At 50.3% G+C, this 23,696-nt stretch overlaps 1 protein-coding gene across 3 annotated transcripts; it reads left to right on the top strand.

Moving 5' to 3' along the window:
- The first annotated feature begins 281 nt into the window (after window positions 1-281).
- Window positions 282-23,696, top strand: ADGRG3 (adhesion G protein-coupled receptor G3). Of its 3 annotated transcripts, none has more exons than XM_041767550.1 (12): window positions 282-1,064; window positions 5,093-5,267; window positions 11,655-11,790; window positions 13,273-13,419; window positions 14,228-14,362; window positions 14,915-14,954; window positions 15,110-15,210; window positions 15,345-15,457; window positions 17,502-17,782; window positions 17,974-18,067; window positions 19,190-19,473; window positions 21,926-23,696. In XM_041767550.1, exons 1-12 carry the CDS (start codon window positions 899-901, stop codon window positions 22,036-22,038), a joined length of 1,785 nt encoding a protein of 594 aa, XP_041623484.1. In that variant the 5' UTR covers window positions 282-898; the 3' UTR covers window positions 22,039-23,696. The 3 variants fall into 3 exon arrangements, with proteins under 3 accessions (XP_041623484.1, XP_041623486.1, XP_041623485.1); XM_041767551.1 differs by lacking the exon at window positions 282-1,064 and adding an exon at window positions 1,129-1,500; XM_041767552.1 differs by lacking the exons at window positions 17,974-18,067; window positions 21,926-23,696 and having other exon boundaries at window positions 19,190-19,464.

Below are 23,696 nucleotides of genomic sequence, written 5' to 3'. Positions count from 1 at the left end.
TGCCAGCCCATGGCAGTTCCCAAAGCCCTTGTCTGCCATCTCGCCTCACCTGGCTGCCGCTGGGAGGGAGGGGGAACGGGCCGTGCTTCCCATCTGGCCCCAAGTCTTCCCTGCAGAGGAAGTGCCTGGGACACCGTGCCAGATTCCCACCTGCCACCCCTGTCCCAGGAGTGACGCCACTGACATCCTCTCCCCAACACTCTCCAGGTCTAGGGGGCCCAGAAGGGGACTGATTCCTGTCTGGACACTGTGTGGGAGGAAGGGGCTGGGTGGGTCCTCAGACCCCCATGGTAGAGCATGTGGCGCGCTGGCCCTGGAGGGGAGGGGATGCTGGGAGGATGTGCCTTCTTGGCAGGGTGTTCCTACCCTTGATCTTGCAGTGACCATGGGACCATGCCAAGGGCCCTGGCCTCATCCACACGGCTTCCTCAGAGCCACCAGATCTGGGGACTGAGTGGTCAGCCCCTCCCCTTCCCTCGTGACACTCCCCATGTGTGTCTGCTGTTCTCACTTCCTGTCTGGGTCACCGGTGACTGGTTGGATGATATGACAGTAATTGCACAGTACTGACCATCATAAAAAGATAATGGCCATGGCCACACCCAGTGGTCTAGACAATTCTACATACACAGAATAAGTTCTTTGCATGTCTGGGAGGCTCAGAGCAGCAGACAGCTCACCCAAGCTCACCCAGCCATGAAGGCCAGGGCAGATGTCAGCCCAGGCCTGACCAACCCCAAAGCCCATGCTCCTACACACCCCATCCTGCCTCTCCCATTATCTAGTCTGGTCGGGGAAGGCTGGGGCCTACACAGCTGAGCCTTCTCTCTTCCGATGGTCCCAACAGACTTGGCCTTGATCCGACTCTTGTTCAAACCATGGGTATAAGTGAAGGAGCATGAGCCATCTGCATCCCTCTAGCCAGGATTGTGCCTGGCATGGTACGGATCTCCTCAAACCCCAACACGGCCCTGCCTGGCAGCCCTATTGCTGTATCAGCTTTACAGAGGAAGAAATGGAGGATCAGAGAGGACCCCAGCTTCTGAGAGGAGGGTCTGAGCTAGGTGTGTCCGACTCCAAAGCCTGTGTTCATTGCCATTCCCCAGGGGTCTGCGTGGGTGTGGAGGCCTCTGTGGCTGTTGGACCCCAACTTCACAGCTCCCAGCAGCATCCCTGGGTGGGCTCAGCAGCCCCCTCTGCAGGATGTCACAGGGTAGGGTAAGGCAGGAGCACAGCCCAGTTCCCCACACTCACCTTTCACAACCCAGCCGATGGTGGCTGGTGGCAGAGCAGGAAGGCCAAGAAAGAGGCCACAGGAAGCTTGACGCTACACGGGAAGGGGGGGAAGGGGGGTGGGGGACAGGCCACACCACAGAGCCTGGGACCAGAAGGACACACAGACGCAGGGCTCTGGCCAGTGAGGGCAAGACTGGCCAAGGATGGTGACACCCAGGACTCGGGGGGTCCTGCTTCTCTCGCTCTTCCTGCTCTGGGCCTCAGGTGAGCAGCTGGTTCCTCGTCCTCTTCTCCTGAGCTTGGGAGACCCAAGGGCAGAGGTGGGGAAGGGGGTATGGGTGGGGGTGTCTAGAGCATATCCATCCAAGGAGCCCACCTCAATGGCCTCTGTACCTTCTCTCACCTCGTCCTCTGAGTTAGCTGTCATCCTGATAAACTCGGATCAGCCCTGGGTCTCAGGTATCTGGTGCTTCCCACAGAGCTCCCCCACTCCCCTGCTCTGGGCTGTGGCTGCCTGACAGACCTGGCTCTGGGACACAGTGGGCCCCAGACACACTCTTATCCAGGTGGCCTCCGAGAGTCTGGGGAAGGGGGTCAGGATGCTCTGGAGGCTGAGCCCAGTTGGGGCTTGTACTGTCCTTCCTCTCCCCTTTGTCTGGCTCCCTCCACCCTGAACCCTCCCCACTAACTCCCCTCTCCTTGTCCCAGCAATGGCCTCCCAGACCCCAGTTTCCCGAGCCCCCACCCCCATGGTCAGCCTTGCACACAGCCTTGCTCTGATGGTTCTCCAGAGCAATATGAGGACTCTTGGCCTTGCCCTTGGCTGTCATTTCTCCCGGGAAAGCTGAGCCCACCCCTGGCCCACCTGGCCAGCTCTCACTCCCCCTCCTTGAGCCCTGTGGCCCCCTCAGGCAGTGGGAGTGCTCCCATGTCAGTGCCCTGGGTGCTCCTTCTGGTTTGCTCTGGATTCCATGAGCCCCCCACCCCCTGCCCCCTGACTGTGCCTGCCCAGCAGGGGGCTATGCTGCTTTGGGTGCCTGGACCAACCTCTTTGGGCTTCAAAGAATCTTCTCTTCAAATGTTGAGAGATTCGGCAAAGTGCAAAATTCAGTCCTTGGCTCATAAAAGAGGGTAATGGCAGAGTAGGCTGTCAGGCAAGCCTTGGCAGATCATGACCTCGATGACTGAGGGGCTACCGCTGGTCTCAACAGGCATCCCAGGAATGCTGGGCCCTTCACAAAAGCCATAACTACACTGGTTGGGATTCAGGGATCCCCCCCTAGTGACCGAGTTTACCCAATGGTAATGCGGCTGCTCCAGCTGGGGCAAAGCGCCAACCATTTGAATAGTGTGAGGAGCCTTGAGAGGCGTACACATGGAGGTAAGTCTCCTTCTTTTGTGGACATTTATGGGTCACTCACCATTCATCTGTTGATTCATTCACTCAGTCCACACTGATGGGGACTTCCGTGCTGTGCCAGGCCCTGTGCTGAGGAGGCGGTGGTAGGGCACAGAGAAGCAGGCCCTTGGCAGTGAGCCGTAGGGAGGCGCAGGGACCGACTTCCAGCCCACTCCCCACTCCAACCTGGGTGGAGGGGCTCCCTGAAGGTTAGCTTTGGGGGCAGAGCAGGATAGGGGAGGGTAGCGCAGGTCTTCAGGTGGGGACTGACACGGTCCCACCCAGGCCCGGGTCAGGCTCTCTCTGGGCTAAATGCTTTCAATGTCTTCAAAAATAATCACAAAAAAAGATATTTAATCATCTTTTCTGTACCTTCCAAAAGCTTCACATAAAGGACTGCACCAAAATTTCACGGCGAACTGGGAGGGAGGCTCTGCTAACACCGGTCAGGGTGCCACCTGCACCCAGCACCCACTTGTAACCCCTTGGGCACACAGAGCACTAGGGTTATCCAGAGAATAGCACCTCCCCACCCATCTCCTCCTCTCTCTTTTTCTTTCCATCTTCTTCCCTCTTTTCTCTCCTTCTTTCTCCTTCATTTAAAAAGCAAACATGGATTATATTATATACATGCTTATCCAGCATTTACTTCTTTCCATTAAACAGTGTCATGAATATCTTTTTTTTAAAAAAAGATTTATTTGAGAGAGTGAGAGAGCGTGCGCACATGGGGGGAGAGGTATAGAGAAACCATCTCAAGCAGACTCCCTGCTGAGCATGGAGCCCCAGGCAATTTAAGGCTCGATATGGGGCTTGATCTCACGACCCTGAGATCATGACCTGAGCCAAAACCAAGAGTAAGATGCTCAAATGACTGAACCACCCAGGCGTCCCTTCATCTACCCTCTTTAAAACTCCTACATTTTGATCCAGAAATTCTTAGGATAGTAATGTTTTCTATGATTTCTTAACACAAGCTAACATAAGCAGTGTTGCTCAAAATAGGAAAATACAAGAGTGATGGTCCTAAAAGTCCACCAACAGAGGACCAGTTGAAAAAGCATTACAACAAGGGATCCCTGGGTGGCACAGCGGTTTGGCGCCTGCCTTTGGCCCAGGGCGCGATCCTGGAGACCCGGGATCGAATCCCACGTCGGGCTCCCAGTGCATGGAGCCTGCTTCTCCCTCTGCCTATGTCTCTGCCTCTCTCTCTCTCTCTCTCTCTCTGTGACTATCATAAATAAATAAAAGTTAACAAAAAAATTTATAAAAAAAGCATTACAACACACACCTAGGGGTATAGTGTGCAAGCGTATCGAGGAGAGAGATCAGTATGTGCTAATGTGAAAAGCTCTTCAAGATATCTTGCTAAGTGATCATGTTCATGTAAATTTTCAAATGATTTACATCAAAATACCTGCCTATATATCAATAAGTTCCACAAAGTTGTGCAGTGAGCTGCTACTGGTGGCGAACTCTGGAGTGTGAGCTGGGAGCTGCAGGGACTTTTACTTTTCATTTTACATCCTTGTGTATGGTTTTTTAAAAAAACTGTGCATGTAGGAATTTTGTTGAGAGATAGGTAACTATGTGGATATACGCATACATCCAATGTGAAAACACAAATACGTAAATAGTTTTACTATGAGATTCTCACCTTCTGGAGTAAATGATACTGGCTCTTTGAACACTTACTATGAGCTATATCCTTTATGTCTGTGGTCTCCAATCTTTCTCCAAACTCCAAAGGAAGGTATTATTAGTCCCATTTGACTGATGAGAAGATGGAGCATCATAGAGTCTAAGTAACTTGCCTGAGGTCACACAGGTAATAGTGACTCAAAGCTTCCATTCCATCCCGCATACCAGGTGAAAGGGGAACTGAATGGGAAGCCCCAGTCTGGTTTGTCGTCCTGGTGCTGTCTCCAACTAGCTGGTGATCTTCCTCAGTCACTATGCTCCAGGAGCCCTCAGTTTGCTGTGTTCTCCTCTACCCCAGAAGGTAGCCTGTGAGGGTTGTAATGAGAATGTGGGAGAATGAGGCAAACTGAGACAGAATATGCCCAAGGATTATACCATGAGGCCACAGTTGCAAGGGCTCTGGAATGTCTGATATGGAACAACTGTGGAAAGCCTAGCAGACTCCCTGGAGGAGACAGCAAAGGGTAATAGGTCTAACATATGAATCCTTTAATCTACAGAACCATGTGCCAAGCTCTTTGTATATATTTTCCCCAAAGTATACTAGTGAGCCTATGAAGTAAGGGGGTCATATCTCCTTTTGCCTTGGAAACCAAGGCCCAGTGAGAGTGAGTCCAGCTCAAGTGCACCTATGGATGGAGCTGGAATTCCAGGCCACATCACCAGACCCTGAAGCCTGAGCATCTTACCCCCCAACCCCCTGCCCTTGCTGCCTCCCCACCCAGCCCACTCATACCTTCTGCATCCTCCCTTCAGGTATGGAAAATTCTAGGAAGGAACTGAGGAGCAAACCTGAGCAACCGAGAAATGTCTGCCTGGGGCTCATCAATGAGGGCCAGTATGACTCTTTCCACCTGGGGAATACTGCTAAGTGCTTTTCGAAGTGCACGCAGTCAAACACTGAAGCCTGTGACCTGGAAAACTTGCAAAGGTAAGAGGGTCCTCTGAGCTAGGGCAGGAATCTGGGGTTCCTTTGAGGGTGGCAGGGAGGCTGGTATAAGGGACAGAGCTCTCAGCTGCTCCCAGCTCCTGAAAATACTGCTCTCATCTCACCTTTCCATCCTGTTGTTTGATATCCACATTCCCTCTGGTCCATTCACTGACATCTTTCTCATCAGGAGAAGCTGAGATCAATCAGTCCCTGTCCTACCACTGTGGAGGGTCAGACATGGGCCCAAATGATGATTCTAGAATGCAGTCACTCAAGAGGGTGGACAAAGTGCCAGGTTAGCTCAAAGGAGGGACGCTGATCAAGGCTTCACAGAGGAAGCAACCCACGAAAAGACTTTAAAGACTACATAGGAGTTTTCTAGTTAGATCCAAACAATGTTAGAGAATAGGGCATCAGAACTTCAGTGAGTATTGGGGGATAATGACGGTGCTCTGAAATGTGAAAGGGTGAAGTCCTGGGGATGGGGGCGACAATGGGGAGATGGGTTGGGTAGGAGATAGATTAGAAATAAAAGCAGGAACCAAAGTGTGAAGAGTCATGTAAGCTATACCAGCATGGAAGGGGGCAGAGCAAGGATGTATTTTAAGTAGAAGAAGAGCATGGCCAATTTTGCATTTTAGAAAGATTGCTCAGGTTTCAGGGAAGGACTTAAGGATGGTGATGCAGGAGGAGGCATGACCAGGTAGGATGCAACCAGAGTGGTCTGCGTAGGAGTCAAGGCTGAACCACTACCACCACCACCACCAATTGGCACTGTGAACCAGGAAAGGAAGGATGGATTAGAAATTTAGATGATGTAGAATTAATAAAACCAAGAGGCCAAAAATTTAAGAGACATTGGGTTGAGGGAGAAGAAGGGGTGTAGAATACATCTCTAAGAATCAGCTTCAAAAATATTTTTGCCTCTCTCCCCTCCCATCCACTCCAGTTAAGGCTGGCCATAATTCTAAGATACTCAAAACAAGTTCAAATTTGGCACTCAGTTGGGGATCCCTGGGTGGCTCAGCCGTTTAGTGCCTGCCTTTGGTCCAGGGCGTGATCCTGGAGTCCTGAGATCAGGTCCCACATCAGGCTCCCCACATGGAGCCTGCTTCTCCCTCTGCCTGTGTCTCTGCCTCTCTCTCTCTCTCTCTATGTCTCTTGTGAATAAATGGATAAAGTCTTTTAAAAAAATTTGGCACTCGATACATGTTTGTTGAAAAAAAATGAATGGAAAAAAAAAAGAAAAAAAATGAATGAAAAGTCTGTGTCCTCAGGCTCAGCGTTAGGATAGCAATTTGATTGACCTACCTAATTTCAGTGCCCTAAAAACACTGCCATCCCCTCCTGAAGTTGCCTTCAGCAGCTTCTTAATTCTGGGAAGCTGTTCTGGGAGCTCCTTTTTGTGCTGCCTTATGGTGGGGAAAAGCATTTTGGAAAAATCAGGGGCCCTGGGGGCAGAAGATGTGGATTCTGTTCCCAAGTCTATCACTTAACCAAGTTACCTTCTTTGTCTTCACAACCCCATGAGGTAGGTCTGGTCATCCACCCATTTCAGCATATGAATTTGCAGGGAGGGCACAAACATTTCATCTCTAACAGGGGCTATTATGAATAAAGCTGCCATGAATATTTCCGTACATGTTTTTTCATGAACATATGCATTCATTTCTTTTGGGTAAATGCCTAGAAATGGAATTGATGTCAAAGGTAGACATATGATGAATTTTAGTAAACATTGCCAAGTTTTCTGTGGCAGCTGCATCAGTTTACGCTCCCACTGGCAACATGTGGGAGTCCAAGTTACCTCACATCCTTGGGACACTTGGTATCACCATTTGTTTTAATTTTCACCATTCTGGAAAGGTTATAGTGGTATATCATTTCTTTTTATTAATTTTGAAAGCTTTATGAAGGTAAAATGTATGTATCATCCAGTCTATACATCGTTAGAGTACAGCTGAATAATTTATCGTGTATTATGCAGGGCATGCAACCATTATGACAATCACTTTAAAAACACTTATATCAGACTCCAAAGCACCCTCATGCTCATTTGCAAGTAATCCCTCCTCACATACCCAGCCACAGTCAACCACTGATCTGCTATCTACTCCACAGATTTGCTTTCTCTGGGTATTTTCTATAAGGGAATCATACAACATACTATCTCTTGAGTCTTGTTTCCTTCACTTACCATGTTTTTCAATTATATTCATATGTTAGCATGTACCAAGAGTTTGGGTTTTTTTTATTACTGATTAATATTCCATTATGTAGACATACTACATTTGTTTCTTTATTCATCAATTGATGGAAATTTGGATTGTTTCTATTTTGTTGATTGTGAATAATGCTGCCGTGAAAATTTGAATTCAAATCTTTGTAGACATATGTTTTCATTTCTTTGGGGTAAATACCTAGGAACAGAATTCCTGGTATATCTGATATTAGCTTTATAAAAAAACAAAACAAAACAAAACTCCCAACAGTTCCTTAAAGTGTATCATTTGCTTTTCCATCCACATATTTTAGTTTAAAATATAATTTGAAAAGGTACAGCTTAGTCCTATTACATTTTTGCAACATTGTCAGTCTTTCTGGTTATAGCCACAGATGAGTGTCAGTGATGTTTCACTATGGTTTTAGTTTGTGTTTCACAAATGACCAGTGATGTTGAGCAACTTTTCACATGCTGCTTAGCCATTTGTATCTTTTCTTTGGTGAAATGACCACTCAAATATTTCCCTTTTTTTAAAAAATTGGGTTTTGTCCTCTCATTACTGACTTATAAGAATTCTTTCTGAATGCAAGTCCTTTATCAGATATAAGATTTGCAAATATTTTCTCTCAGTGTGTGTCTTATTTCTTTGTTTTCTTAATGACATCGTTTGGAGATCAAAAACAATTTTGAGGAAGCCACATTTAAATATGTGTTTGTGTTTGATATCGTATTAAAGAAATGTTCATCCAGCTACAAATTTCTAAGTTTTCTTCTATACGTGTATGTGGTTTTATTTATTTATTTTTAAGATTTTATTTATTTATTCATGAGAGACACAGAGACAGGCAGAGACACAGGCAGAGGGAGGAGCAGGCTCCACCCAAGGAGCCCAACATGGGACTTGATCCCGGGTCTCCAGGATCACACCCAGGCTGAAGGCGGCGCTAAACCGCTGAGCCACCCGAGCTGCCCAAGTGTATATGGTTTTAGCTCTTATTATTAGGTTACATTTGGAGTTAATTTTTTATACACAGCATGAGGTAAATGTCTAACTATATTATTATTATTACTGTTAATTTTTGCATTTGGATGTCTAATTGTTTCAGCACCATTTGGTGAAAAGAATGCTTTCTACATAGAATTGCCTTTGGGAGGGCATTCCATTGATGAGCTAAATGGGAACTCCTGGATGGTCTTCTCCTTACCAAGATAGTAAACTAGAAACCAAAGTACATCACTAGGGAGAACTGTAGGGATTAATGCTGCCATGAAAGATTTGAGAGTTGCAGGGGTGGTGATGCCTACCTTAACTCCATTTAACTCACCAGAAGTCAGGTGGGTGGTGGAGAATACCTGTGGACTATCAAACACTTAATCAGGTGGTGAGTCCAATTGTAGCTGCTGTTGCAGAAGAATATGTTTCCTCGAACAAATCAACACAACTCCTAGCAATTGTTATGCTGCATGGCTTATACATTGTTCTCTATACCAATTTTCAAGGGCTTTTACTTTTACCTGGCAGGACCAACAGTATACTGCCACAGTTTCCTCAGGGCTCTGTCAATTCTCATAATCTCTGTCATCATTCAGTTCACAGAGACCTTATTAATCTTGACACTCTACTGAGCATCACTCTGGTCCATTATATTGGCAACAACATGTTGATTTGATCTGATGAGCAGAGAGTAGCAAGTAGTTAAGATGCCTTAGGAAAACAAATGTGAACTAGACAATAGGAAATAAACTCCACAAGAGTTCAGGGGCCCATCACCACAGGGAATTTTCTGGGATTTCAGAGGTCTGGAGTACATCAAGTTATCCCCTCCTGGGTAGAAGGCGAGTTATTGAACCTCACACCACTTACAATTTTTTTAAAAAGGGACGGTGTGGAAAACACTTATGCAAACATGAACCAAGGATATCTGAGTAGCTATGTTAATATCAGACAAAGAAGATGATGTTGAAATGGGTGTCAACTTTGTCATTGAAAATTCAACTTTAGGGCAGGGCGGCCCCAGTGGCTTAGCGGTTTAGTGCTGCCTTCAGTTCAGGGTGAGATCCTGGGAACCTGGGATCGAGTCCCGTGTTGGGCTCCCTGCATGGAGCCTGCTTCTCCCTCTGCCTGTGTCTCTGCCTCTCTCTTTGTGTGTCTCTCATGAATAAACAAATATTTTTTTAAAAAGTCTTTAAAAAAAAAAAAAAGAAAATTCAACTTTACATCTATGTCTTAGACTTTTTGGCTGTGTTATATTTCACAATTAAAATTATTTTTTAAAGTGCTCTGAGAACCAGATCAGGAAATCTTCCCTCAAGAAAGTGAATTGTGTTGTTTTGTGAGGCCAAAGAATTTTTAAATGCATAGATACATATATAGATACATATATATATATATACAATTATAATTCAGTATCTTATTTGGTAACAATGAAAGTCACAATACTTCTTTGTTTAGATTTTTAAAAGATAAATAAAAGCTAGACTTTGTGTAGCTGAATCAATGGATTTTGACGATCTCGTCTGGCTATTTCTGATTGGCTGGTGTTCTAACTGCCTGCCCAACCCGAGCACATTTGCACATATTTGCATGGTTTACTCTTTACATTGTACAATGTTTTTTCTGTGGTTTCTCTGAGTTTCTTCTGTTGGTAGCTGCAACTGTTCAAGAGTGATATGAAAATACAAGTCTCCCTTTTGTCTCCCTGCCAAGCCCTCCATAGCTTATTCCTTCCAACACCAGTTCAGTTCCCATAAGTCATTTGCTGTTCAGTTCAGCCTTCAAAGGGCAAATTCCCAATATGCAGTTAGCACTCAATAAGTGTGAGTTGGCACTCCTGCCGCACAATTATCACCCTGCAGCTTGAGATACTTAGAGGAATGTATAAAGAAGATATGTAAAGACCAATCAGTACATGAAAAGACACTCAACATCATTAGTCATTAGGGAAATGAAAATCAAAACCACAATGAGATATCACTTCACACTAGGATGGCTACAACTGCACACAAAACAAGACAAAATGGGGCAGCCCGGGTGGCTCAGTGGTTTAGTGCCGCCTTCAGCTCAGGGCGTGATCCTGGAGTCCCGGGATCAAGTCCCACATCGGGGATCCCTGCATAGAGCCTGCTTCTCTCTCTGCCTGTGTCTCTGCCTCTCTCTCTCTCTCTCTCTCTGTGTGTGTGTCTCTCATGAATAAAAAAATTTAAAAAACAAACAAAAAACAAGACGAAATGAAAAACGTCAAGCATTGGCATGGATGTGGAGCAATCGGCCCCCTCAAACACCAGTGGTGAAAATGTCAATTGGTACAGCTGCTGTGGAGAGCAGTTCAACAACTCCTTGAGAAGTTAAACATAGAATGACCATATGACCCAGCAATTCCACTCCTAAGTATATACCCCAAGGGATTCCAAACAAGTCTTCAAGCAAAAGCTTGGATTGAGTACAAGCAGCCCTGTTCACAATAGCCAGAAAGCGGAAAGGACCCAAATGTCCATCTGTGGATAAATGTATCCACAAAATGTGGTCTAGTCACACAATAGCATATTATTCACCCATAACAAGGAATGGAATACTCACACATGCTTATGCAATATAGATGAATCCTGAGAATGTGCAAAGTGCAAGAAGCCAGACATAAAGACTAGATGCTATATAATTCCATTTATATGAAACTTCTAGAATAGGCAAATTCATAGATTAGTGTTTTCCAGGGCCTGGGAGAAAAGAGGAAGGATGACTGCTTCATGGGTATAGGGTTTCCTTCTGGGGTGATGAGAATGTCCTGGAACTAGATGGTGGTGGTGGTCACACAACATTGTGAATGTATTTAATGCCACTCCATTGGGTAGTTTAAAATGGCTAAAATGCTAAACTTTGTGTTATATATATTTTGTTACAAAAAAAGATAAACATATAAACTACTCAGAAGGACCACTGGCAGGAATCCCTCAGAACAAGCCCAGCTTGCTCCCACATCACCCTTCTTCTCTTGCAGTGATTCCAGGGTCCTTCCTTTAATATTCTGGGTCACACCTCCTAACCCAAGAGCCTGATGGTAGCTGCTCATGACATCTCTTCTCCTGACATCCAGGCTGGGGGCTGGGTGAGGCGGTGACGTAGCCTGCAAGACCCTACCTGCCGCCTGACCCCTGGCCCTTTGCAGGTACTGGCTGAAATTTGAGGACCATCTGGTGGAGAGTCAGTCGGGCATAGTGAATATGTCTTTTTTGAAGGCTGCTGTCCAGAATGTCAGCACCAACATCTCAGAAGACCTGCTCTTCTCTCTGATGCCTTCCCAGGTGAAGCTTTCCCTATCTCTGTTGGCTAGTTCAAGCTCCATTTCCCTCTATTTGATAGCACTCTGTCACTTAGCTAATGGGTGCTAGCGTGTTGCTTGGATGGGTGGATCCTGGTGACAGATGACCCAGGATATGAGACTGTTATAACTTAGAAGGTCACCAAATTGAGAGTCCGGGTATCTGGGTTCCAGTCCTGGACTCCCCATCCCCCCACTAGGTGTCTTCCAGGAAATCCCTTCCCCTCTCTGGGCCCCAGAGCCGTCATCTCTGAGATGAGCTCTAGGGCTTCTCCACAGTCTGAGGTTCCCTCCTGCTCTTCCTCCCAGGGAACACAGCTCCACAGCTCAAGGCACACTTCACCATACAGCAAAGGGCCAAATAGGCAGACTCTAGATTTATGTGGGTCTTGATTCAAATCCCTTTACCAGCCAATGTGATGTTGGGTGCATGACTGAAATTTTCTGAGTTTTTGTTGCTTCATCTGTAAAATGGTGACAGTCTTGCCCACTTTCAAGGTTATGGGAGAGAACAAACAAGATAAGGCACAGGGAGTGCTGGGGGCAGGGAGGGTACAGCCTCTGTTAAGGAGTGAAGCTGAGGGTGGAAGCTCAGGTAGCAGGCAAGTTGGCTGTCATCGAGGTACTTCTAGGTCTGTCTGGAAGAGGGGACATGAAAGATAAGACCTTTATTGATGTGACCCAAGCAGCTGAGCCCTCGGCATGTGGTCACCTGCTGGCCCCAGAGAACACCCCTGTGTCCTTTGAGAGGGGTCCAGACTGGGAAGGAGAAAGTTGGGTCCCTCGCGTCAAACCCTTAGCTCCTACTGTTCCAGTGCCCATGGGAGGCCCTTGAGGCAGGACTTGGTGGGACCAGGCTGCAGCCCCAGTGGACCAGTGAGGTCAAGAATGAACACATCACCCATGAAATTTATTTTACTCTTTTAACCATTGTTTGCTTTTTACAGAAGTTGTTGGGCAGGAATCACATTCCGCGTGAAGTTTTTGTATTTTCTGCCTCTGCTCTCGCTGTCTCTCTTCCTGCGGGCTTCATTCTTTCCAGTTATTCCCAGGTCAGAAGCCAGACACGTGACCCTAAAGCCCGGTGTAAGCACAGGGGCTGGCAGGATGCTGGCCTAATGTGCACCACAGCCAACCCTCCCTTGTACTTGCAAACTGAACTGCAACAGCCCACTTTGAGCCTGACCCTGACGGGCGGTCACACAGGCACCGTTTAGCCCCATTCTCCATAGCAGGAAGACTGAGCATTCCATGAGGGCTGTGGCTTGTCCAAGGGTTCACAGCCTGGACAGAGCCAAGCCTGCAGCATGCCCCAAGGTGTCCTGCTTCTCAGAGTGATGCCTCTCTACCCAGTGCCTCAGTTTCCCTTCCCAAGTAGGGGAATGGCAAGAACACTGTGTTGAGGGCTGTGCTGGGGTTTGGAACCCTGGGGTAAAGATGGGAGCTCCGGGGTCTGTGGTTACAGGTTCCAAGGCAGATGACAGAGGATGAGCATGATCATCCCGACAGAGTCCGGCTGCCCAGGAGCCTCTTTGAATCCCTGCAGGGCAACAGGTCGGAAGTCTGGCTGGCCATCACCATCCTGGACATCGGTCCGGGGAATCTCTTCAAGGTGAGAAGAGGCCTGGTGGAGGCGTAAGGCAGCTCAGCAGGTCCATGTTTGGTTCACCAGGGACCTGTGCCCTAGCCTGCCTTCTCTGGAGTCTTCGCTGTGGGTTCCAGTGGGGATGGAAGAGGTGATGAGCCTTTCTAAATCAGCCCGAGGTCGTCCCAGACTTCTGTCTCGGGAGTCTGTGTGCTGCAGACTCACACTGGTCACATACACTCAGACTTTTGGATCCCACACACCAGGGTCCTTGGACTTGTATGTGTATCCCAAGCGTTCAGGTCCTCTTGTGCGCCTTGTGCATGTACGAACACGCATATTCTTTCATATCCCTGCTGCACATGCAATCATGTGTGTTCATGTGTGATGTGTCCACACAAGCAAGCGTACCCCTGTTCTTGCAAATGTGCACCAGGCATGGATCCTCAGAGGTGTGTGATCCACTTGTGTATGTAGAGTGCACCATGAGTGCTGGTGTGGGCAGGTGCTCACCCACCACAGGCATCCACCGCCCATTTTGGACTCATCTTTCTTCCAGCCCTGCACTCCTCCAGCTAAGAGGGCAGAGAGCTGTTGGGTGCATGGCTTTGTGACCAGTTGGCCAGAGGGTAGGGCCCACCGTGATCCAGTCCAGGCAGGAGACCACAGGGAGTGGCTGGAAGACCATTGCCCATGACCCCTTGGCCCCCTGCTCCCCTAGCCACAGACTTTACTCTCCAGGCAAGGGCCATGGGTCCTGGAGGTTCCCAAGAACCCCAACAGCGTGGGTTGGGACACCCCCTTCTGAAGCCCATCTTTGCATCTCTCTCCACAGGGGGCCCAGCTCAGCCCGGAGGACAGCAGCTACGTGTTGAACAATCGCCTGGTGGGCTTGAGTTTGGGCCATATACCTGTTGGCCCGCTGGTTGAGCCTTTGGAGATCACCTTCTCCCACCAGCACCTGCCCCCTGTGAGCCCCCAGGCCTGGCAGCTACTGAGGGACAGACAGGCGGGTGGTCACCCACAAGCATATGGGCAGACATGCAAAGGACTCTGCACCTCCCATCCTTCCACATCCACCCAGAAGAAGCCATTAAGACCATACACACAGTTGTGCCCAGGGACACATGCCACCTGTGCCTAAATATCCACTTGACCCCAGACACCCTGCCACTCACGCTTACAGAAGTGCACACAGGACCTGGCAAACCCATGAGCACCCACACGGAATTGCACATCTGCCCTCTTACACACTCCCCTAAAGGCATGAGTACATAGACATGCAACCCTCCCACCCACAGCCCCACACCATGTCCACATGTCTCACACATGGATCCATGGTTCACCAAATGGTGCATTTCATGTTCCTGTGTGGCCTATGGGGTGAGCCTTGCTTTCTACCCAATGCACACTCAGGACAGGGTGGGGGGCATGCTGTCCTCTCCCTTCTCCTGCCCCCACTCTCTGCTCCCCTTTCCCAAGCTCCCCTTGCCTCCACCCTGACTCTATTCTCTGGTTTCAGAACATGACCCTCAGCTGTGTATTCTGGGATGTGACTAAAGGTAGGTAGGGAGGGTGTGGGCTCCTTTGGGGGGCAGAGCTCTGCTGGTGGGGACCCTCCCCTCCCTTCCTTCCTCTCTGTTCCCCTCCTCTCTGGTCTCTTCCACTTCTCCATATTCCCATATACTGTCTCATGTTCTCCTCCCTTCCGCTCCAGGGTCAACAGGACACTGGTCTTCCACGGGCTGCTCCACGGAGCTCAGAGCCAAGAGGACCATCTGCCGCTGTAACCATCTGACCTTCTTTGCTTTGCTGCTGGTAACAGCCCACCCCCTCCCTGATCCCAGCAGCTCTGGAGGCAACAAAATTTCCTGGCAGGGGCCAAGGCCTTTGGGATGTGTGGGGCCTGGCCTCCAACTGATGGGGTCCCGGTTCGGGGGGGTCACCCACAGAGGCCGATCTTGGACCAGGCCACCGTGCAAGCCCTCGTTCGCATTTCCCGGGCTGGCTGTGGAACCTCTATGATCTTCCTGGCCTCCACTGTCATCCTCTACGCTGCCCTAAGGTGGGTGACTCCCCACCCCCACCCCACATCTCCCTCTTGTCCCCAAGGGTGAGAGCAGAGCAGGCTAGAAAGCACCCTGCTTGTGCAGCATTATTTACACTGATATCGTCTCCAAACCTTATTTTCCTCATCTATAAAATGGGGTTGGGTGTTGAAAAGTGTCAGAGCTATTTCAGTCAGAAGTGGCAGAAACTAAATTCACACTTAAAATGGGGACTATGTGGTTCATGTAATGGACCCACTTTAGGCATGGTTGGGTCCAGGGGCTCACAAGATGTCTCCAGGACTTGCCTTCCCTCTGCTTCTCCCAGCTGCTTCCTCCTTTGTCAGCTGCGTCAAGCAGCTTCGGCACACTCAGGGGTCTTGGCGAGTCCCGGACTTGCATCACAGCTTCTCAGCTGTCTAGGCAACAGATTTTCTATATGAAGTTCCAGCACTGAAGTCTCTTTTCTTTGACATTTTATTTTGAAATAATTATAGACTAACAGGAAGTCAAAAATACTGCATGGAGTTCCCTGGTTCCTTTATCCAGCTTTTCCCAGTGATAACATTTTATATAACTGTAGTATCACATCAAAACCAGGAACTTGACATTGGTGCAGTGCTAGTAGCTAGAATACAACTTCCACAATTCTTTACATGCATCTGTGTTTGTGTGTGTGTGTGTGTGTGTGTGTGTGTGTGTGTGTGTGTGTGTGTGGTTCTATGCGATTTTATCCCATGTATACGAGAGCTGAGTTTTGCTGGTCCAACATGGACCATGCACCCATGACTGGACAGGTTACTGTGGTCAAGGGATGAATTACACTGATCAGCCAGGCCAGGCCATGTGCCTGCTTCGGGTTTGAGCTCACAAAGGGTCAACCTCAGCCAAACTTCAGGGCTGAGAGCCGGAAAGGGTGTCCTCAGGGAGACCTAAGCTGTTTGCAGGTGGAGGAGGGGGTGCAGGACAGGCAGAGATCACTGTGGTCTGTGCTCAGGCTCTCTGGGTCCAGGTCAGGGCTGAGGATCCCCTAGGAACTGTCAACTTGAAGGAGCCTGTGGAGCAGCCCCACGTCCCACCCCACACTGTAACCCAGCCTTCTGACCCATGACTGAACTGGAGCAGCCCTGGGGTCTCCCAACCCAGTCTGGGGCCCACTCACTACCCTTCTCCATGTGCCTCTTTGCCTCTGTCACCTTTCAGCTGTGGGCTGTAGCCCCCATTCGCCTCACCCCTCCACTCAGACTTAACTATGAGTGTGAGCAGTGTCATTCCTGCCCCCAACCAAGCCCGGGCCTGGAACACAGCCCCTACCTCCAGCAAGCTGAGCATGACTTGCCGGCTAGCTGCTCTGCTGGACCTTGTGAGCCGGGCTTGGAGTGCCAGGAGGATGATGTCGAGGGTGGGCCCGGGAATCTCAGGTTAGGTGGACATGATCCCTTACATTTCTGTCTGGGAACCCTGGGCTCCCATCCCTCCAGTGAGAGCCCTCAGGATCTGATATGCTAGGAATGCAGAGTAGGATCTCCTCCGCAGAGAGGGAGCGAGTCCCCGTCCCTCTCTGGGCCTCACCCACTACATCCTAGCCTCCTGCATCGGTGCAGGTCTATCCTCTCACTCAACCAATGCACACAGGGCCCCCTCCTGCCCTAGGAGAGGGAATGGGAGGGGGCTATGGTGCACTGCAAGAAACCTCCAAATCAGCCTGGGAGAAGTAGCATTCAGAAACAGCTTCCTTAGAAGGAAAGGCCCGGGGAACTTTTGATGGCAGAGTAGGAGAAGGCACTGAGAGCAGAGGGCAGAAAAGCAGAATGCATTCAGGGAATTGCGGGGTGTGTGGTTTGGCTAGAGCATGGAGTCGAGGGGCGAGGCCAGCAGGACGTGGACCCCTCCCAAGCGCCCAGGAGAGAGTTCCTGAGCCTGAACCTGATGGCACTCTCACTCTGGCTGCAGGCAGGGGTGGACCAGAGAGGTGGGGTAGGGAGGCTGGGGTGCAGATCCTCCCCAAGAGAAGCTGCGGCCTGGCCTCCCACCACCTCTCATTGGCCCTTCTCACCCCAGGTTCTATCGGCGGAGGTTCAAGTCAGAAGATGCCCCCAAGATCCACGTGGCCTTGAGCATCAGCTTGTTTCTCCTGAATCTTGCCTTCTTCATCAATGTGGAGCGTGACCGTGTGCCCTTGGATACCGTCTGCTGGATCCAAGGGGCCATCTTCCACTACTTCCTACTCTGCACCTTCACCTGGATGGGCCTAGAAGCCTTCCACCTCTACCTGGTGGTCATCAAGGTCTTCAACACCTACTTTGGGCACTACTTCCTGAAGCTGAGCCTCGTGGGCTGGGGTAGGTGCAGCTTGGATGGGCAGAAAGCATGGTTGGCCCAGGGACAGACTGGAGTGAGAACTGCCTAGGGCAGAGCAGTGGCTCCCTCTCTGTCAGGCTCAGGGCTTGCGGGGTGGGCAGCAGAGGGGATTTGGGGGGAGGACACGCCAAGGGAGCCCCAGCAATGCCATACCTCCTGCCATTGTGCACAGGCCTGCCCGCCCTAATCGTCATTGGCACCGGGAGTGCCAACAGCTATGGCCGCTATGCCATCTACGACAAGATGAATGGTACCACACTGCAACTGTGAGTGGTGGCTGTTGGGAGCAGGGGTGACATCAGGTCCCTGGCTGCACAGATCTGGGCCAACGGGATGTGGGGATTACAGGGAATCCTGGAAAGAGAGACTGAGGAAGTCAAGGCAAAGGATCTTCCAGGTAGCTCATGGTCTGGAGAGGTAAACTGAGGACTGGAAAGAGAAAGTGCAAGGAGACAGGGGTTCTGAGAAGGGGGAGAGTGAGCTGAGGCAGGATGCCTTGCTCTAGCCTGGGCCATCACCAGCCCATATGGCACCTTTGGGTAAATTTTAAAAGGTATCCGCCCCCATTCTACCAACCTGCCATGCCAGGGGCTCAGCCTGGTAAGTGGAGGGGGTGCTGGATTTCAGTTCCACGCGTCCCTTCAGCCAGATGCCCTTGCGTAGGACACAACCTGCCCAACGTTAGCGGCAGCCCTAGTTCTAGTGAGGTTCTGCCTCTGAATTGCGGTGTGGGCTAGCTCGGCCCCTCCCAGGGCCTCAGTCTCCTCATCTGTACAATGGGGGGGGGGATGGATGTGCTCTTCTGGGCCTTTCACCGTGCAGTGCAGGAAACATGGGGCTGAGCTGAGCCTCCCCCAGTGTGCCAGCCCCAGGCCCGTGGCTCTGTGCTAAGAGGGGCTGGTGGGGTCTGGGTCCCGTCCCCGGAGCCTCACACTCAGGGGCCAAGGGTTGGGGAGGTAACATATGTGCACGTGGTGGCTCAGGTGGGGACTGCAGTAAACCGGCAGTCACATACCCATCTACTGTCCCTCAGGAGGACATCCACAGAGCTGCCAGGTGGATGGTTTTACAAGAAAGGCAGAAATCCAGATGCTGATGCCAAAGCTCCCGCTTTTGAAAGGGTGGTCCTTAATTCAATTTTTTTACAACATAATATGGGGTAAACAAAACGTGTCTTTGGGGCTAAATTGGCCTCTTTGCACTCGCTGGTCTGAAGAGATGGCAGACTGGAGCCTCCTGACAGCCCCTTCCCAAGAGAATGGAGGACTGGTGGGTGGCAGTGGGGGGGAGGTGTCTTTTTGGTCAGAGAAGATCAGTTAGAGGAGATTGCCTGGGGCTTGCTGGGCAGGGGCACTTCTCCAGTCCCAGTGGCCACCTACCTCCTCCAGGTGCTGGTTCCATGAGAAGACGGCTCTCTCTGCCCTCTACATCACTGTCCATGGCTACTTCCTTGTCACCTTCCTCTTCAGCGCTGTGGTCCTGGGCCTGGTGGCCTGGAAGATATTCACTCTGCCAAGTGCCACAGTAGGCAGGGAGCAGGGGCTGAACTGGAAGGGCGTCCTCACTGTGCTGGGCCTCTCAAGCCTCGTGGGTGTGACCTGGTGGCTGGCCATCCTCACGCCCCTGGGCCTGTCCACCATCTATGTCTTCGCCCTGTTCAACTCCCTGCAAGGTGAGGCTCCTGGACTGGGGAGGTGATGGTTTTCCTCATCGGCAAGGGGGGGTTTCGGGAGGATAGGGAGGGGACAAAAAACAGGATTCCACTCAGGCTGGCTCAAATCAAGGATACCGACTTCAAATATCCAGAGCTATCCCAAGGACCCCAAGGCGGGAAGGCTGGCTGACCTCTTAGAACTGGTACCAGGGTCAGGAAAAGCCATCTAACCCACAGCAGATACTTTCTTTCTCTGGAGCTGCGTGTGGTAACTCACCTTCTCTCTGTGAAAACTCCTTCCTTCTCTCTGCGGGCCCCTTCCTACCCACACTGCCAAATGGCTTCTGCCATCCGATGTGACCTTCCCTATCTAGGGAGGGTGGCCTGATTCAGTCTGGTCTCTGTTCTTAGGAAAGTCCAGGGATGTCTGGGTGGCTCAGCAGATAACCATCTACCTTTAACTCAGGGCTGATCCCAGGGTCCTGGGATCAAATCCCGCATCAGCCTCCCTGCAGGGAGCCTGCTTATCCCTCTGCCTGTGTCTCTCGTGAACAAATAAAATCTTAAAAAAAAAAAAAAAAAAGGAGAGTCCAGGATCGAATCAGGCCGTCTTGGGCCAGGTGTCCATCTCTGTGCAACCAGCTGTGACCAGGGAGGCAGGATCATGTGACATCATGGCCAGATGACGAGGGCAGCCTGTCATCTGCCCTCTACCCCCACAGCGTCCTTCCTCTGATATTTCCACAAGAGGGCAGGTGCCCAGGTATGGGTGACAGCTCCCCCTTCCTCTTCATTCCTCACACTGTAGCATGCATGCCGCCTTAAGAAGCATCCCAGCCTAAGAGAAGCCTTTGGGAAGGAAGCGATGAGGTGTGCTCTGACTCAAAGTCTTGCACTCACACAGGGCTGGCTCCCAGAGCCTTATGAGAATGTGTGGCATCGTGGTTTGGCAGCCCTGGGGACAGACAGACCCAGACCAGAGCCCTGGTTCCACTTACCACCTCAGCAAGGCCCTCGGACCCCCTGATCATCTTTCAAGCTAGGACAATGTTGGTATTTTTCTCACCAGATTTTATGATGAGTAACCAAGCTAATGCTTGTAGGGGACCCAGTAGGCCTTCAGTATCATCAACTGTGTTAGGAATAACAGAGATACTCCCCAGGGGAGAATCATTAGTCCACATCTGGAACATCCCAGGGTTGGAGAGGGACACACTTGAAACTAGATTGTACCATTGTTCTTCCAGGGGCCACCCTTAATAGTTAAGCCTGAACACTCGACTGAGTTATCCCGACTCAGTGTGAGTGCCTCCATACAGCTCTCTCTTCCAAAATGCAGCGGCCCTTATTTTTTATTTTTTTTAAAGATTTTATTTTATTTATTTGAGAGAGAGAGAATGAGAGAGAAAGAGTGCTCACATGAGCAGGGGAGAGAGGCAGACTCCCCCGCTGAGCAGGGAGCCCGATGTGGGGATCGATCCCAGGACCCCGGGATCAGGACCTGAGCTGAAGGCAGACGCTTCATCAACTGAGCCACCCAGGTGCCCCTCAACAGTCCATCATAGGGCAGCCCCGGTGGCTCAGCCGGTTTAGCACCTGCCTTCGGCCCAGGGCGTAATCCTGGAGACCCGGGATTGAGTCCCACATAGGGCTCCCTGCATGGAGCCTGCTTCTCCCTCTGCCTGTGTTTCTGCCTCTCTCTCTCTCTCTCTCTCTCTCTCTCTCTCTCTCTGTGTGTCTCTCATGAATAAATAAATAAAACCTTTTTTTAAAAAAAAAAAAAGTCCATCATATACTTAAGTTGCCCTTGAACGCTTCTCAATAGTTTTACGGTTGTTTCAAGTTGTAGTTTTAAATTCCTTTTAAGCCCCCACTGAGTTTTGACTTTTTGATCAGTTTCTGTACTTACTAGAATTTTCACACCTCCCACGTTCCTGTTCTTCCTGCTGCCAGGCCTTCTGTCATAACCCTGAGTGGCAGGGTGGCAGGGAGAGCCGTGGCAGTGCCGGCTGCCTGAAAACACCTTTATTCTGCTCTTTCCTTTCTTTTATTGTTTTTTAAGATTTTATTTGTTTATTTATTTATTCATGAGAGACATAGAGAGAGGCAGAGACACAGGCAGAGGGAGAAGCAGGCTCAGCAGGGAGGCCGATGCGGAACTCGATCCCAGAACCCTGGGATCACAACCTGAGCGGAAGGCAGATGCTCAACCATAGAGCCACCCAGGCGCCCCTGCTCTTTCCTTGCTGTGATAGATGTCCGCATATGAGATTTCAAGGCCTCCGTTTTTCATTTCCAAGATTTCTATTTGGTTCTTTTTCAGGTGTGGGTTTTATTTTCACCCGGTTTTTCCATAAGTTCTTGAACTTTTGCAATGGAGCTATTTGTCAACTGGGAGCCACCAGCCGGGCTGCCCAGTGCTCCTGGCAGTCCAACCCCAGGCTCATCGAGGCCCTCTCCTTTCTGACAGGTGTCTTCATCTTCTGCTGGTTTGCCACGCTCTACTTCCCAAGCCGTGGTGCCATGTCCTCTTCTTCTGGCACTGCCCGAGTTGACCAGGTCCACACCACGTCGCACGAATAGGAGACCTCCGTATGGTCAGGCTGGGAGCTGGCGCTACCTTCTGGACTCAGCTCTGACTCCCTGTGTGACCTCAGGCTGCTCCCTGTTCCCTCTGGGCTTCAGTTTCCATGTTTGTATGATGGGGCTGGGGTGGGAGGAGATGGGGACCAGGTTGGACCCACCTAGCCCCAAAGGTTCCATCTAGATACTTCTGTGGGTCCTAGAGTCCACAAATCCAGGATTGCAGGAGTCTATAACCTATAACTCTAAGACCCCTGGCAGCAGAGAGCGATGCCCCCCATCCCTACCTCCTACCTTCATAGCAAAGCAGCTTATCTCTGGCGTTGGCCCCTTCCTGATCTCTGTAATAGGGAAGTCTGTTGCTCGCACAGCCCCTTGAAGGAGCCTAGCCTCTCCCCTCCCTCCCTCTTGCCACTACCCTCTCACAACCCCACCTCTGGCTGCCTGTCTTCATCCCCTTAGGCACGGGGGTAGCTGCAGACGAGACCTTTGGGCTTGTCTTCATGGATGGGCTCCCACTGTTCAGGAGGTGCCAGCCCTCCAGTTATCTGTGGACACTGAATTTCAGGGAATGCCATTTATTCAGTAGCGGGTGTGATGCCACGAGCAGGCCCTCTCCCCACTCTGACTGCCAGATGCGTCCTGTCACCATGGGGTGGAGGGCAGATGGTCCAGAGCTCTGCACACTCATGGGCTCAGGGGCAGAGCAGGGGGGGCAGCAGGCTGGGCTGAGCAGAGACAGGGCAGGTTCCCCCCTCCCGGCCCCCCCCCCCCCCCAGAATCTGAGCTCTAATCAACAGACCATCGGCCTCACTCACCAGTTTTCAACCCAGGCTGAGCCTGACGTGGTTCAGGCCCTGAATAAATATCTGTCGGCTAAATAGATGGATGTGTGAGTTTGACATCAGCCCGACAGGATTCTGAGCCAGGGGAGTGTCTCAGATGCCCAGCTTGGGTATGTGTCACCTCCAGCGACCGGGCCTCTGTTTCACAATATTGCGATGGTTTCCTCAGTAGGAAACAGAAGAGGCAGAGATAAGAGAGAGAGGGAGACAGAAAGAGAGAGAGTGAGACAGAGAGGGAGAATTAATAGGTAAACCAATGCAAAGAAAGAAAAAAAGAATAGGGGGGGACAGAAAGACAGCAGTCCCCTGGCCAGCCCCACCACACGCATCATACCCAACTCTAGCCATAAGGTCCTAACCACTGGGGCCCTCTCACCTTCCCTACTCACCCCTGCTCTTGCCAGTGTGCTTTGCCGAGGTGAAGCACCTGCTAGCAGTGAGAGGCCACTACTCTCAGACCATCCCCCACACTCCCCCATGCCCTCTCTTCTCCCTCCTCCCACCCAGCAAGCAGATGAAAGACAGGAAGGCAGGGGCCGTTGCTTTATGCAAGTCCTTGTGTTCCTGGAAGAGAAATTCTAGGGTGTGGACAATTGCAACAGTCGAGCCACATTATATCAGTTTTTGTGGACAAGCTTGGTAGGCTTGGGGACTTACTTTTATGGGCATCTATTTCTCACGCTGGAGGGGTGGGCTTCCTTACCCCAAAGTCTCAGAGTTTCTTTTTTTAAAAAGATTTTATTTATTTATTCATGAGACACACACACAGAGAGAGAGAGAGAGAGAGAGAGAGAGAGGCTGAGACACAGGCAG

This window comes from Vulpes lagopus, chromosome 8, assembly GCF_018345385.1.
Source record: "Vulpes lagopus strain Blue_001 chromosome 8, ASM1834538v1, whole genome shotgun sequence".
Classification (NCBI taxonomy): Eukaryota; Metazoa; Chordata; class Mammalia; order Carnivora; family Canidae; genus Vulpes; species Vulpes lagopus.
Note: the sequence above shows the minus strand (reverse complement) of the source record. Positions and strands in the feature narration are given on the sequence as shown.

Excerpts from the sequence above, each read along its gene's own strand:
- ADGRG3 (XM_041767550.1), top strand. The coding sequence starts at position 899 with ATGAGCCATCTGCATCCCTCTAGCCAGGATTGTGCCTGGCATGGTACG. Across the intron at positions 5,268-11,654 it reads GACCTGGAAAACTTGCAAAG|GTACTGGCTGAAATTTGAGG; the intron begins GTAAGAGGGTCC and ends GGCCCTTTGCAG. Across the intron at positions 14,363-14,914 it reads CCCACCAGCACCTGCCCCCT|AACATGACCCTCAGCTGTGT; the intron begins GTGAGCCCCCAG and ends CTCTGGTTTCAG.